The sequence below is a fragment of the Ischnura elegans genome, chromosome 11, assembly GCF_921293095.1.
Source record: "Ischnura elegans chromosome 11, ioIscEleg1.1, whole genome shotgun sequence".
Classification (NCBI taxonomy): Eukaryota; Metazoa; Arthropoda; class Insecta; order Odonata; family Coenagrionidae; genus Ischnura; species Ischnura elegans.
This window is the reverse complement of record NC_060256.1, coordinates 53,927,560-53,942,373: the sequence shown is the minus strand read 5'-3', so window position 1 is coordinate 53,942,373 and position 14,814 is coordinate 53,927,560. Positions and strand designations below refer to the sequence as shown.

The window sequence follows — 14,814 nt, the reverse complement described above, 5'->3', positions numbered from 1 at the left end:
ACATTGGTAATATTCTAAATGTTAGCTATTCTGGACGTACAAATTCATTATTACTTTATGTATATTCATTGAATTGATTGGGAAACTGGGATTTTAAAAGGAAATAAACTTTGGGTTAAAAACTTCAAATACTTGTGTGTGATTATTCGTTTCCCAACACCAAGGGCAAGAACCCGCACCCTTACATTACTATTTTTGCCCTCAACAGTAAAATGGGTGCCAGGGTTTACTTTCAGCTAAACTAGTTATGCACCACTCTGAAGATACTGTATTTGTCCGAATATAGTCCCCCCTTTTTTTCCAAAAATGCCCATGGTAAAAGTAAAGGGGGGACTATATTCAAACCCTTTTTTTTTATTTTTTCCTGAAACTCAAGCCTCAAAATAAGGGGGAGGGGACTATATTCAGAGGAGGACTATATTCAGAGAAATACGGTATATACCTTGTAATAAGAGCTCATACTGTGAGCGGGACTTCTTCCCGCAATAGTAATGTATTTTACATTGCGGATGACTACATGATCTTATGGCTGGACATTCACAGGGCGCAAAAAAATCAGCCCCATCCTAAAGAATAAAGACAATGTGTTTGTGATTCAATGGAAAATCACATTTGCACTTACGAGGGCTTCGACTACTCCGTGAAGATCCCCGGTCGCCATCTTCATTATCACTATCCACCACAGAGCGTCGCTCTTCAACCTCATCGCCTGACTCTGAAAAAAAGGAATCATCTGCATGAGGATTGAATCTAGGATGAATTGGATGTGCCTGACACTGGGGCAGTATAGATGTTGAGTCATGATGGAAGTACTTAGATAACATAAATCATATTGAATGAATCCTTATCAACAACAACTTAATATCATATTTCTGACCTAGTTTTGAAAAATCAAAAATTTTATGCTAAATTCGGAGAATCTAGTGACATTTATAATGAAAAATCCACAATTTAAGCTATTTTTAACATGAATTATTTATGATAATTCCACAGACATCCCCAAGACTTAAGATGACCATAAAATCAGTCATGGCATAAAACATCAGGGTAAAACAAAATAAAAATGAACAAAAAAGCATTATAATCAGAAACAGCATAACCACAACTTTTCCTGCGAATATTTATATTTTTTAAGTCTTAAATGACCTTACATAATATCAATATACCTTGTACAATGCATGTACGTGTATTGTACAAGGCCATTATGATGATAAAAAAATAGTCTCATGTCTATGCTTGTCGCAATAAAAATTAATGAAAAAGTTGGCGCTGTATGATCAAAATGAAGACAAAAAAATATACAGCCAGCACGAAGCCCCGAACCCTGGTCCCCCACGTGGTAGTCTTAAACGTAACCACTACCCCACCTGACCCGTCTGCTGAATGGTGCGACATCATGGAACTATAAGCGGCTTGTGAAAAGTACCGCATGAAAATTAATTAATTACAGCCAAACTAAGGCCCATTCAATGGAACCACTACTAGTTCAGGGATGTGTTCACCATTCCGAAGGCCATAAAAAATACGGCATTGAAAAAGGCGGAGAAGTTTCGTGGTCTCCCCTTGTGAATATCAGATTGCCCTATTTTTGGAATGGCTTTATACATAGATCTGAAATTTAAAACTAATTATTTTAAATGTAAACCAGATATCTATACCAAATTTCATGAAAATACAGGAAGATGGGTCGCATGCCATTGTTTGGTTGAAATGGAATGACCCTGCAATGAATAAATGAATGACTTACCAGCCTCACTTCCAGATTTAATTGCTGCCTTTGCCTTTCCTTTCCTTGCTCCCTTCCCTTTGGCAGGCTTCTTAGTCTTTTTACCCTTGTCGGGAGGACTTCTCGATCTGGACTGCCTCCCAGAAGCCACCGACTGAGGAGATTCCGGCCGAGAACCTCCTGATTTGTTTGATTTGGGAGTGCCCGACCGAGACCTGTGTGATGCTCGCGATCCAGAACGAGAACGATCTGATTTGCGGGACCCCGAACGTGACCTAGCAGACTTAGCAGATCCAGAGCGAGACCTATTAGATTGTGCGGAAGGTGAACGAGACTTGTTTGATTTTGCAGAGCCCGACCGAGACCTATTTGATTTGATAGAGCCTGAACGCGATCTATTTGATTTGGCAGATCCAGAACGTGACCTATTAGATTTGGCTGATCCAGAGCGAGATCTCCTTGACCTAGCTGAGCCAGAACGAGACCTGTCTGACTTGGCAGAACCCGAGCGTGATCTACCAGACTTCGCGGAGCCCGATCGGGACCGACCTGATTTTGCAGAGCCAGAACGAGACCTGTCTGATTTTGCCGAGCCGGAACGTGATCTGCCCGATTTTGCAGATCCAGAGCGAGACCTGTGCGACTTCGGTGAACTAGGTGGTGATCTCGGGGACTTGGGAGAACCTGACCTGGATCTAGCAGAGGCAGGTGAACCAGAACGAGATCGAGCTGAACCGGAGCGAGATCTGTTGGACTTAGCAGATCCAGACCTCGAGCGAGGAGACTTCGGAGAGCCTGATCTTACAGACTGAGGAGAACCCGACCTTGACCGGCGTGATCCTGGTCTAGGTGATGATTTTGGTGATCCAGATCGTGATCTGGGAGACTTTGGAGAGGCAGACCGTGACTTAGGTGAAGCTGATCGTGATTTTGCTGAGCCTGACCTTGATCTGTCAGACTTGGCAGAGCCTGACCGTGATCTCGCTGACTTTGGGGTTCCGGATCGAGATCGATGTGAAGTGGGTGAACCGGACCGAGAGCGAGGAGATTTTGGAGAACCAGACCGAGAGCGAGGAGATTTTGGAGAACCAGACCGAGAGCGAGGAGATTTTGGAGAACCAGACCTCGACCTTGCCGATTGAGGTGAGCCAGACCGAGACCTTGGAGACTGTGGAGATCCTGGGGGGGACTTTGGTGAGGATGATCGCGACCTGTAAGAATGCCGAGATCCCGACCTATCAGATCGTGCTGACTTGGGTGTACCAGAACGGGATCTTGCAGAACCAGCTGGAGAGTGTGGTGATTTAGGCTCTGACCCAGACCTTGAGCGTACAGATTTTGGCGATGGAGAATGTGAAGCAGCTGATTTTGGAGTACCAGAACGAGACCTCCTTGGGGATTGTGGTGATGGTGATCTAGAATGATCTGACTTGGGAGACTGAGACCGTGATTTGACAGATTCTCGAGAACCAGAACGTGAGGGTCTTGACCTAGGGGAAGCCGAAGGTGATCTATATGACTTAGGTGACTTTGAACCAGATCTATAACCATTGGGAAAAGCTTGAGAGGCTAAGTACAAAGGTGATGTTGAGCCTGATTTGGGTGATGGAGGCCTATTACCACTAGGAGACACTGATCCACCTCTATGTGACCCCGCTGATCCATTAGAACGAGCACTATCACGGGAACCAGACCTGGATCTAGCATTGGAAGGGGATCCCGAGCCTGATCTATACCCCGATTTCACGGAATTGGGAGAACCAGAGCGGGATCTAGATCGAGATCTTCGTGAACTTGCGTGCGACTGCGGTGATTTGGGAGAAACAGACCTCTCACGAGACGGAGACCGTGACCCAGACTTCGCCGAATTATTTGACGCCACTGAAGATGCCGGTGATGCAGACCTGGAACCTGACCTTGCTGATCCTGAACGAGCAGACTGTGGTCTCGATGCATCAGCACTAGGTGATCTCGAACCTACAGATCCAGATGGAGATCTTCGAAATGAAGAACGCCCTCTCTTACTTTCATTCGGTGCACTCTCAACTGAGTTAGCGTCATCACTATCACTGCCCCGGTCATCACCAGAATCGTCGCTCCTACCTCCATTTCTTAAAGCTCCGCGATCATCATCCATTGGACTTTGTGGATTATCCTCTGAAAAACATCAAAAATCAATGATCATGAACGAATTTTTAACTAGAAGACAATATTTTGAGCGTGGCAAACAAGTAACATTAAACACGAAGAAATAGTAATTCTCACAGTGGGTAACAAATAGAAGACTACCGGTCCCACATTTATTTATTTCGTACACCTAAAACGAGCTAAAGCCAAAACGAATATTACACACTCAAATCACTTTCTCATTCAGCATGATGCTACTGACAACAACATACGCTAGCATCAGTGGGCCACTAACCGCATTACTCACCGTAATCAGAATCCATTGCTCGGAAATGCTACGAAATGATGTTTTGATGAAAACCTGACGGATTGGCATACACAATTTCTGCGTCAATACAAAACCTTCACATGCACTAAACCGAAATGAACCGAAATCACTGTAATGAAAAAACTTTTTAACACATTCGCAGTATTTTTACTTGCGCATTAGCGGACTTCATATGTCCGTCCAGTAAAAAAAGACTGTCGCCATCCCAATCATTTAAATGGTATTCAAAGTAGTCTTCCCAGGTGAGTTTTGCTATTCGTCGCAGCTCATGCATTGCCACGAGTCTAAGGGTTATAAAATAAGTTAGTAGAATTAGATCTTTGGTTAACATTAGTTTTTAATTGTGCATCTTCTCTAGTGGCCTTATCTAATCTCATTGTATGTTCAATGCTTGATAGGGTATGAAGATGATGCGTGATCAAAATTAATGTATTTAAGGATGTATGGAAGGAATGCGTGGAGGATCTGTATGAAAGGAATACGTGGAGGATCTGTATGACAGAAGAAACAGACCGGAGAGATTGACTTTAGAGGAGGAAACTGCAGTGGAGGAGGACAATCTTGGTCTGGGGATCGTAGATTCGGAAATCGAGAGAGCACTTTGTGGTATGAAGGCTAGGAAAGCAGTGGGTGTGGACAATATATACCATGTGAGCTCCTGTAGAATCTAGGGAAGGATAGTAAGAAAAGGGTTTTCGATCTAGTACGCAGGATCTATAAGGAGGGATGTTGGCCGAAGGAATTCGTGAAGACAGTTTTAATTCCGATACCTAAAAAGAAGAAAGCTATGGAATGCAGAGATTATAGGACTATTAGCCTAATATTGCATACGGCAAAAGTGGTACTGAGGATATTGAACAGAAGAATGGAGGCGAGGGCAAGCAACTATTTGTGCGAAGATCAGTTTGGTTTTAGAAAAGGGAAGTCAACTCGTGATGCAATAGCAATAATTAGGTCACTTGTGGAGGGGAACCTAGAATATGATCAGGACGTAAATGCCTGTTTCGTGGATTTTGAAAAAGCATTTGATAGGGTGAACTGGGTAAAGTTAATGGAAATCCTCAAGAGAATAGGTGTAGATTGGAGGGATAGACCACTAATTCGTAATCTGTATATGGCCCAGACTGCGCAAGTGAGGGTAGCGGATGGAGAATCTGGGTGGGCAAGCATGGGCTGGGGAGTGAGACAAGATTTTCCTTTATCGCTGCTGCTTTTCAACCTATACGCTGAGGAAGTGGGAGGAACAATGTTTAAATCGGTAAGGTTTGCGGATGATCAGGTGCTGATTAGCCAGTCAGCAAGGAGACTGCCGGCTCTAGTGGATGCATTAGACGAGCAATGCGAGGAGTATGGGATGAGGATGAACCCTTTCGAGATGGTGAAGTTCTCGCCTTAGCATTACTGCCATACTGAGCCCCAATAGACTCTTCCATCCTCTCTGTACGGAGCATTTTTCAGGGCATTCGTTAAGAAGGGTCTCGCTCATAATCACGCACTCTCAGCACAAACCTTTTTCGACCCTTCCTTGTGGGGACTCTGCATTATCTCGGACTGCGAGGGTAGTTGGGCTCCTTCCTTTTTAACCCAACCAGCGGCATTGGTTCTCGGTCAATCATACTTTGTTTATATGAATTAGCTATATGGATAATTGTTGCTTGAACGTAACTTGCAGACTTCGACTTGAATTCCTCATTTGATTCTGAGAATCGTCAAATTTTGAACAAAGCTCTTATGTCAATATTAACACATTTAATGCAGCAACTAATTCCATGTTCATGTTTATACTGAAATCGAGATATAATTATTAACTTAAGTTAATATTTATCGTAGAATTTCGTTTAAAAATTGTAAACGCTGGTCATAAGACAACTCAATTCTTAGTTTATATTTTTGAGAAAGGAACAAATATTTCGCAAAATGACTGGATACACAATTGTATGAGTGCGGTCCCTTACCGCTACGAGGGATAATATAAGACAAGGGATCCAGGCACCTGCACCCAGATTTCAAGGGTAAAGCCTAAACCCCGCAGTGTTAAGTCCCGAAACAAAGACATCACACCCCGTGGCTGTCATAAAAGGGGGAGAGCTATGAAACATATATATTCGCCTTTCATTCATTCACCTGCGTAGGATAATCTCTGACGAAAATTTGCTGCTTACGTCTCCCAGGTCAAGAAACGCCCAAACGTATATTTTAATTTTTAGTGGGGAAAAGGTTAATCACAAGAAGACCAAGATAATGCGGTTTTGTAAAGCATCGCAAGCGAGAAATGTGAGACTCAAGACAATTAAAGTAAGTAGGGAGAAGCTTGAGCTGGTATAGCAATTCATCTATTTTGGCTGCACTTTAGAGGAAAACAGATACAGTAGTAAGGACATTAGGAAGCAAATTGCATTAGCAAAGGAGGCATTAATGTACGGGAAAGAGCTTCTGAGAGGATCGTTAAGAGTTTAAAGAAAAGGTTTGTGAAGAGTTTGATCTGGAGTGTAACTCTCTACGGTGCAGAAATGTGGACACTGAGGAAGGAGGATGAGAAAAGATTGGAGGCATTTGAGAAGTGGGTATGGAGGAGAATGGAGAACGTGAAATGGACAGAGAGGAGGAGGAATGACAAAGTGCTGGACATGGTGGGTGAAGAGAGGCAACTTTTAGATGAGATACGGAAGAGACAGAAGGTATGAATGGAGGGAATACTTAGCGGGGAGGGGATGTTGTAAATGATGTTAGAGGGTAGAATGATAGGCAAACGAGGGAGGGGAAGGGAGAGAATAGGATTTTTACATAGATTGAAAGGGAGTAGGGCTTACTGTGAATTGAAGATGGCAGTGCTGGAAGGAAAGGTAGGCTTCCAGGCTACCTCTTTAGTACTACATGAAAGCCTACCTTAATAGGTGGAATACTATAATAAATGGCTAAGGTGAACAGACATCTGGATTAATCTCAGTATGTCCTCTGTTTTAGATGTTCATCTGGTATGTCAGGAGGATTTTTTAGTATCGGAAAACGTCCTCCTTACTGGTTATTAATGACACACACATGGTTCCTGGACCATTAAAGGACGTACAGATTGCCTTCACCCTATATTTATTGATTGGCAATGCTACTTAACTGGGTCACTAATGCATACAATAGTTTTCCCCAAGATATTTCTATTAAATTCCAGCTTATGTACTTAGTGAAAACACCCTCAACATGCAATATTGTTAATCTTAATGTAAAGCTCAATATAAATTAATATGTAAAATAAATAAATATATAATGCTATTATACATATGAAGGCCACAATTTCTTTCATCTAAGGCAATTTCAAGGATGTTCTTCATGGTACATATGATGCTGGTCACCAATGTTTGTAAACATGTTGAATTCCTGATGCCCTAATGAAAATATAGCTTAAGCTGTAATTGTCATTGGGGCTTTAGGAATATATCTAGAGGTCATTGATACACTTAGCCTCTGATGCATCGGTACCCTAAATCAATAGTAGGATTACTAATAACTCTTCTAACAGTCAATATGCTGGTAAAATCCAAAATCTTAAACCTGATTTAGAGCATTGAAAAAATGTGAGGCCACAAAGGTGCAAGGCTATGAGCGCCGCTACAATGCAGGCTGCTGTCTGGTAGCACTTGGCTTAAATAAGGATTATTAATACCCTATTAAACGAAGGAAACTTTCCGACTTAAGGCAATTTCAATAGATGATTATTAATAGATATTTCCCTGAGCTCTGTGCCTCATGCATGCATTGGTAATCTAAGACAATGTAAAACTCTTGACTACTCATATAGCATCTAGGTCCCTGTGACGTCACGTGGAGTGGCATCACATGGGCACCAATCTGGCCTTTCTCAAATGAGGTTAAAAGTGACCATTATCATTCATCTAAACTGGCATATCTAAAACCAAATAATTTGTATATAATGGATACACTAATGTTGGGTAACGAATCGCAATCAATGTCTTTCGTTTTCTTTTATGAAGTAAACTATACCCTATTATATGTTAACAATGATAAGATTTAAAAGAAATATTTCCCTTAAATAGGAAGATACCTAGTATACCACAAGAAAAAAATCCTCAGATAATTCTAAGTTTTATTTTTGATATTCTTTTTTCAACAAATATCCACCTTAAGTACCTACATGAATGCCATTGATTCAAGCATTTCATTATCTACAAATCTCCCCAAATTTGCAAAATTAGAATTTATTCAAATCATTGGCTCTTAAATTATGTGAGCTCACGAAAATCTTGCAAAACAAGCACCGAGAGCTATTTTAAACATAAAATAATAGGCATTAAAAAAACCTACTCCTAAAAATTTAGTGAAACATCACAATTATAATTCTGAATTATACGATGGCAACGGGAACCGATCACAGGCATCGAAATTTAATGGCATCTTAGTTAGCACTACGAAAAATTTTTGAAGCAGTATAAATACAAATTACAATTCTGCATTCACGGCATTCGAGTCTTCAGATCCTGCCCGAATTTTTATACTTTCCCGCCTTGAATCCATGCTTATCGACGCTACTTTGTTTTCGCGGATAGCGCTTTTCGATCTTCCTCTAGAGCTAATTTTCAACTTTTCAACCGTTTCGTTTCTGAGACCGAATCGAGAAATAATCCTAAATTCGAATATGTGTAAATAGTGATGCGTGCTAGACAGCGCCGAAGATCTTTCTGTTGTGCTTTGTGTTAAACTTGTGTGTTTGTTGACTTCGGTGCGTCGTTTCAGAATAGATATGTCGGGGAAAGGGAAGAATATGCATGAAGCTCTAGTTGACATTAAGTTTGAAGAGAATTTGACGTGGGTGGCATGCTCGAAAATTGTAATTGAAATTATTAAATACTTGGCATACCAAAAGCAACAAATACCGTATCCATTCGAGCAACTGAAGCTTTTAGTGAATAAAAAGAAAACCGACGTAGGTGGTGGGGTAAATACAACCAACAAAGTGAGTGCATCATGGGCAATGTGGCTCAGTACATTATTTCTTTATCTCTTTCAATGAAAAAAAAACGAAAATTATTGTGCATTTTTTAATACTTGTTAATATCAGCGGTTGACCGCAATGTTTTAAAAAATTGCTTCACGCGTACCTTTTACACCTCAATTTGTAATTTATCGTAACGTAACAGATAAGAAAACGGTAAATGGCAATTCAAATTATGTACAGTTATTTATATACACTCAAATATTTACCTCAAAATGGTGCGTCCAATGAAAATTCAACGTGAACACTTAAAGGGAAGTCTGTGGGGATCACTGAAATACGTGAAAACAATTTTTTTTTCATTCATTGGGAGTCATGAATTCCATTTGTAATTTTTCGTTTAGAATTAAACTCTTCGATGGCGCATGGAAAATTTCCGTCATTGTTTACAAGAGTAATCATGCAGCTTATGTATTCACGTATGAGGCATTATGCTTGTGAGTAAGGGAACTGCAGGTTTTTGCCTAAATCGTGATTTAAAATATTCTTAACAATCGAGCTCCAGTACTATATTAGTTTCATTTGTTGTTGAGTACCACCTAAAATTTTGATTATGTTTGGAGTGTAAGTTCCTCATTTGTGTATATATTGTAGTATTTCTCTTGTACTAAATAGATTCCTGCTAGCTTTAGCCCACTAAACTTGATTTTTTAAAATTCGATTATTTGGTAGCCTTTTCAGGTTATTTCTAATATCTCATTTTTTTACAGTCGCTGAGTTCTGCAAGATATCACAGTAAGGCGGCAGAAGCAGTTGAGACATTGGAAAGCATTTTCCAAGTAAGAAACGATTGTGTGATCACATTGAGGAACATAATGGGAAGCCAACTTTCCACTCTTGAAATTTTGTGTTGGAAATACTCTGATATTTAAAGGAATAAGTAGTTGCCTGAGATTCACTCCTAGTTAACATATGATTTCTCCTCAACAAAACTTATTTGTTGCTTTATTAGTTCTTACAATAAAATCAAAAGATATTGATTTTGTGGGGTGAACAATAGTACTCATGGAGTTGTGAAGGCAACAACCTGAAGGTTTCATTATTTTGGTAAACATTTTCCTAAAATTGCAATTCATGAAAAATTGCTTCTTTTAATGAAATAAAAATAATTTCTTTAATGAGAGAGACAATTGTTTTGACTCGTCACCAACTCTACATAATTTTTTTTGTTATGTATGATCTTCCAATCAAAGTGATGCATATATAAGGTTCTCCATACATTGTGTAAAGGCAAGGCCCTTTAAATATTAAAGATCTTGATGACCACCATTTGTGGTGCAACCATGCTTTCAAATTCATTATATATGTATAAATGCCTTGTTAGGGCTTTTAAAAAAGACCGTGTGATGGTTCTACACTCAAAATAAAAGGGTTTTATGTTTTTCAAAACTTACCTGAGCAAATTTGGATATTTGATCACTATGCAGAAAAATATTTGTGTGCTTCATTTCCAATTGCATGTTTAATTAGCTTTTTTAGTTATATCACTTGGGAAATATTTCTTTTAATAAGTTTCATGAAACCGGTTATCACAGTCCCATTAATGCTGTTCAAGTTAATAGAGTTAAATTTCAAACCCACTAATCTTAATTAAATCCTTGATGACCTTTTGAAATTAGTATGCTTTGACAAAACTATTAGTGATAAGAAAAAAATAAATGCAGGCTTCTATGTTGGTACGTTGTATCCTTTCTGAGTTGTGGTAAATGATCATTATGTCACCTCAAGTGTAATATTAGTCATTTGTCAGGCATTCTAAGTCGGGTCGGTTTTCCTATTTTCCAGAATATTGAGGCTGAGTTTATGATCAGCAGTCAAGGTGGCTGCAATGGAGTTGAAGAAGTTGTTGTGTTATTTGGCCCAACTCCGGTTACCCCTAAGGATGTATTCAGAATACAAATTCCCGAAATTAGAAGAGATTTTGATTTTGAAACACCAAAGCCTCCCTCTCGGAAGATGATGGTGCATCTCCTCAGGTAATGAAAATGGTTTTACATCAACTCTTGATCGTTTGTGCAAATGGCTGAAAGGTGGTGCCCAATTTGTTGAAAGAAAGGGATTACATATATAGAATGTAATTAATAAATGTGGATTGAGATATCAACATTTTACTTTGAATAATGTCAATATGACAAACACATTTGGAAGATATTTTTCATAGCAGCAGGTAAAGCATTAACCAAAAGACATACAATGAAAAAGTTAATAATTTCCTTTTCATAATGTAACAATACTCAATTATATCTTTAATTGGCAGCCAACATAAGCAAAACAAACTTACTTGTGTGTTGGCAAATGTCATTAATGTGCAATAAGTTTTTCACTTTTCTGTAAAGAATGTAAAAAGGCATGTAATGAACAATAGGCATATTAGTTCCAATACAAGTTACATTGTTTATTGTTTTCTAGAACTGTAAATTATTTCTATTTCACAATAATATGTCCATTAATTTTGACTAGAAGACTGGCTGATTGAAAAGAAGGAATTTAATGCAATGAGTTGTTTTTAAAAAAATAGGATTATTATTACATGCATGGTAAATTTTATAAAATTGCTCTCAGCATGTCTTGTCATTATCCTGGGAAGGAGATTAGCTCAAAGAGGATTAATGCTAATTTATGTACATCTTATTCCATTAACTGCTCTGTTATCTTAACCAAGCCATTATGTACTGCTACAGAGAGGCCATATCTAGAAAGGTCTTCAGGGAAGGTTGAGAGGAAGGTGATAAATTACTTCAAAAAATTAATATAGGTTTGAGCTGTGATGATTGGAGCCTCGAGTAATTTGAGGCCCACCATATATTTATAATGATACACCATGCAGGTAATTAAAAAAGGAAAATGTACTTAGGATGAGAGGGTATAATCATAAAGGGGTCCTAGAGAAAGGAACTGGACTCCTTCTCTGGGTGCAATTTATTCAAATGCCTGTGGCTTGCGCCTAGGGTAGGGGTCTCCAAAATACTCGGCCTCGGATCTGGCCCCACAGAGGGCTTTCATCCGGCCCGCGCACTTGTTTCAAGGAGCGCGTGATTCTCGCTCGTATAAGTCTGTGAGACGCCGCTAGGAGCATTGCAGTGCTATACTACACATCAAAGGTGCCTTCAACTGTTCGTAAATAAGAAATATGCCACCGGATACTTCAATAGACGTTGGAATCGAATACTTCAGTCATCGGCAAATTTGCTATCCGGCCCACGGGGTGATTCAGAACTTGGAATGTGGCCCTCGTGGCCTAGTAAATTGGAGACCCCTGGTCTAGGGTCTATATTTTGCCGGTCTTGGTGGCGCTGGGGTAACGTCCCCTACTGCTAACCTAGAGGTCGCTGGTTTGAATCCTGACTGGGTGGAATCTTGCCATCCAGGGCATAGAGGTGATTGTCAAGCAAATAAATTGTAAGAAATGACAATCTAGTCCTAAATTTGCTTGTAATAAAGACATTATTATTATCATAAGGGAATTCTCACATGTACAAAACAATCTTCTGGTTAAAACACATAATGAGTGATACCACTGTTTGTGAGTATGGTGACACTCATAGAGGGGACTGAGCGCCAACCTCCACAGTTATGTCTCAAGGCGTGAGTTAAAGTCAATTTACATTCATACTAAATCTTGTTTGTTCAAAAGTGTTTTGAATTTGCACAAAATAGTTGAAGAATGAGCTGAACAGCAAGAAAGAGATTCAGAAATTCATTCCCTCTAGTTAGTTTGCATAACCTCTCGTTTTTTTTTCACAGGTGCCTTCTAGAATCTGAGAGCCTCCATTCGATTGTGAGCCAGCCAGTTAACACCACAAATACATTCATTTTCTTTAAAAGGAAATCGAATCCTGTTCTGGGTACTTCAGATAATTTTGTTGCCAAGAGTTGGTTCCTGCCAAGAGAGAATTTTAAACTACCACAAAAAGGTAGGCAAGCAGTATTGAAGATAGAATATGCCGTGAAAGAGTTTGTGGCACTAGAGGCAGAATCTCCTTTGGCTAGACCTCTTGTGGAGATAAGCGATTGTGAAAGCACACCTGTGAAGGATGATCACCCAATAAATGTGCTCCGTTCTCCGCTAAAGAAGGTGGAAAACCTTAGACAATCAGGACTGTGTGGCAACGAAAAAGTCATAAAAATACCTGGTTTCAAGCTCCCAAATCACATAGTCTTCAAAGCACCTAAGCCACTGCTAGATGTGCCAGAAAGCAGTAAGCTCAGCAACGATCTCGGTGAAGTAAAGTGCATGAAAAATGGTGCAATGAGTTCTATGAACAGATTGAGTGATGATTTTGAGAAACTTTCCTTTAATCCTTGCCCGGAGAAAAATGCATCAGGTTGTAGCTCGATTGTATGGTTTGAAGCCCGTGCACCAATTAAAGGTTTTAAAGACTGTGTTGTTAACGGAATTTCCTCTATTACATCATGAGGGTAGTTAGAAATCATTAAACGCTAGGAACTGAAACAGCATTTGGACCAGGACTATCTTGGACAAATTATAAAAACAAAATATGACAAAAGTGGTCTGGTATTTATTTATGGGTTTTTCTACATTGCTTAAGTTTTTTTCTCTGGTACCAATATTGACTTAAATCTTGATGGCTGTGGAATATATGAAAATATTTCTCTCATTTGCTAATGGTGATAAATTATGCTATTTATGCGACTACTTCATAGTATTTGACTAGTGCAATGTACTAATTTTATGTATATATGTACTAAGGATACTTAAAGAAAAAAAGTTGAGTGTAAATAATATTCAGCTTTTTTTCTTTATGTATCCTTAATCATTCATAAAGAGGAAAAAAAACATGTTCACAAAACACACTACAAGGAGAACATAAGTGTACTGAAGTGGAAAAAGAAAACTATAGTTACAGACATGGAATAACATATTTACAAAATTGTGCTTCTCTTGAGATGTCAGGAGGGCAATGAATTAAAGTTGCATGATCTGGGTTCAAATCGTATTAGCTTAATGAAAAATAGCTGAAGAGTAATATCAGAGGAAGTGTTCCTCCGAATGTAACTTGTAAAACAGATCAGAAGACTATCAAGAAGAAAGAGATATTCATGGATGAAATGTATGTGTGCATGTATTAATAGTTGTGAGCTTAGTGATTGGTTGGGCATTTGCTTTATTGTTCAAAGATATTGCTCAATCAATTACTACTGTGATAGCTGTGCATTTTCCTATGATTTAAGACATCAAGATATGACATCAAGAAAACTTACAAGTATATACGAAGAACCATGAACTGAAACCTAAATGTTTAGGCAGAATACCATTTCAGCATCAATGATATGTGTGTTATTTATTGTGCTGATACTGTCACTAGCATGTTTCTGCAACTCCATTAACTGCTTTGGGTGATATACTGTCAATTTTTTAGTTATTTATGGTAAATATTTAGTGAATGATGTGACCTCTTAAGATAATGTCATAAGGGAAAAATAAATTATTAATTTGTGGTTATAAAATAATACATTTGAGTTTTAAAATTGATTATACCATGTTCATGTGATAATTAATTACATCAATGCGTGTTAACGCTGAAAACTGAATTGATGATGACTTCAGGATTGATACGATTATAGTGTTGTGTTGCTGAGTGGCTAATATGTACTGGACTTCATAGA

General features: G+C 39.0%; 2 protein-coding genes across 4 annotated transcripts in view; one reads left to right on the top strand and one right to left on the bottom strand.

Annotated features, from left to right (window-relative positions):
- LOC124168528 (protein IWS1 homolog) overlaps nucleotides 1–4,360 on the bottom strand; it is a 36,928-nt gene extending 32,568 nt beyond the window's left edge. For 2 of the 3 annotated variants that reach the window (XM_046546857.1, XM_046546858.1), the window contains exons 1-3: nucleotides 4,161–4,360; nucleotides 1,748–3,883; nucleotides 623–715 (exon numbers count right to left, since the gene is read on the bottom strand). In XM_046546857.1, the coding sequence (XP_046402813.1) occupies nucleotides 623–715; nucleotides 1,748–3,883; nucleotides 4,161–4,176 (2,245 nt within the window). In that variant the 5' untranslated portion in view covers nucleotides 4,177–4,360. The remainder of the gene's footprint in view (nucleotides 1–622; nucleotides 716–1,747; nucleotides 3,884–4,160) is intronic. The other variant, XM_046546859.1, reaches the window with a different exon arrangement.
- Nucleotides 4,361–8,847: 4,487 nt separating this feature from the next.
- On the top strand, nucleotides 8,848–14,658 carry LOC124167564 (MAD2L1-binding protein-like). Its single transcript, XM_046545533.1, has 4 exons — nucleotides 8,848–9,147; nucleotides 9,897–9,965; nucleotides 10,972–11,162; nucleotides 12,931–14,658. Exons 1-4 carry the CDS (start codon nucleotides 8,935–8,937, stop codon nucleotides 13,601–13,603), a joined length of 1,146 nt encoding a protein of 381 aa, XP_046401489.1. The 5' UTR covers nucleotides 8,848–8,934; the 3' UTR covers nucleotides 13,604–14,658.
- The last annotated feature ends 156 nt before the right edge of the window (nucleotides 14,659–14,814 follow it).

Excerpts from the sequence above, each read along its gene's own strand:
- LOC124167564 (XM_046545533.1), top strand. The coding sequence starts at position 8,935 with ATGTCGGGGAAAGGGAAGAATATGCATGAAGCTCTAGTTGACATTAAG. Across the intron at positions 9,148-9,896 it reads GGGTAAATACAACCAACAAA|TCGCTGAGTTCTGCAAGATA; the intron begins GTGAGTGCATCA and ends ATTTTTTTACAG. Across the intron at positions 11,163-12,930 it reads ATGATGGTGCATCTCCTCAG|GTGCCTTCTAGAATCTGAGA; the intron begins GTAATGAAAATG and ends TTTTTTTCACAG.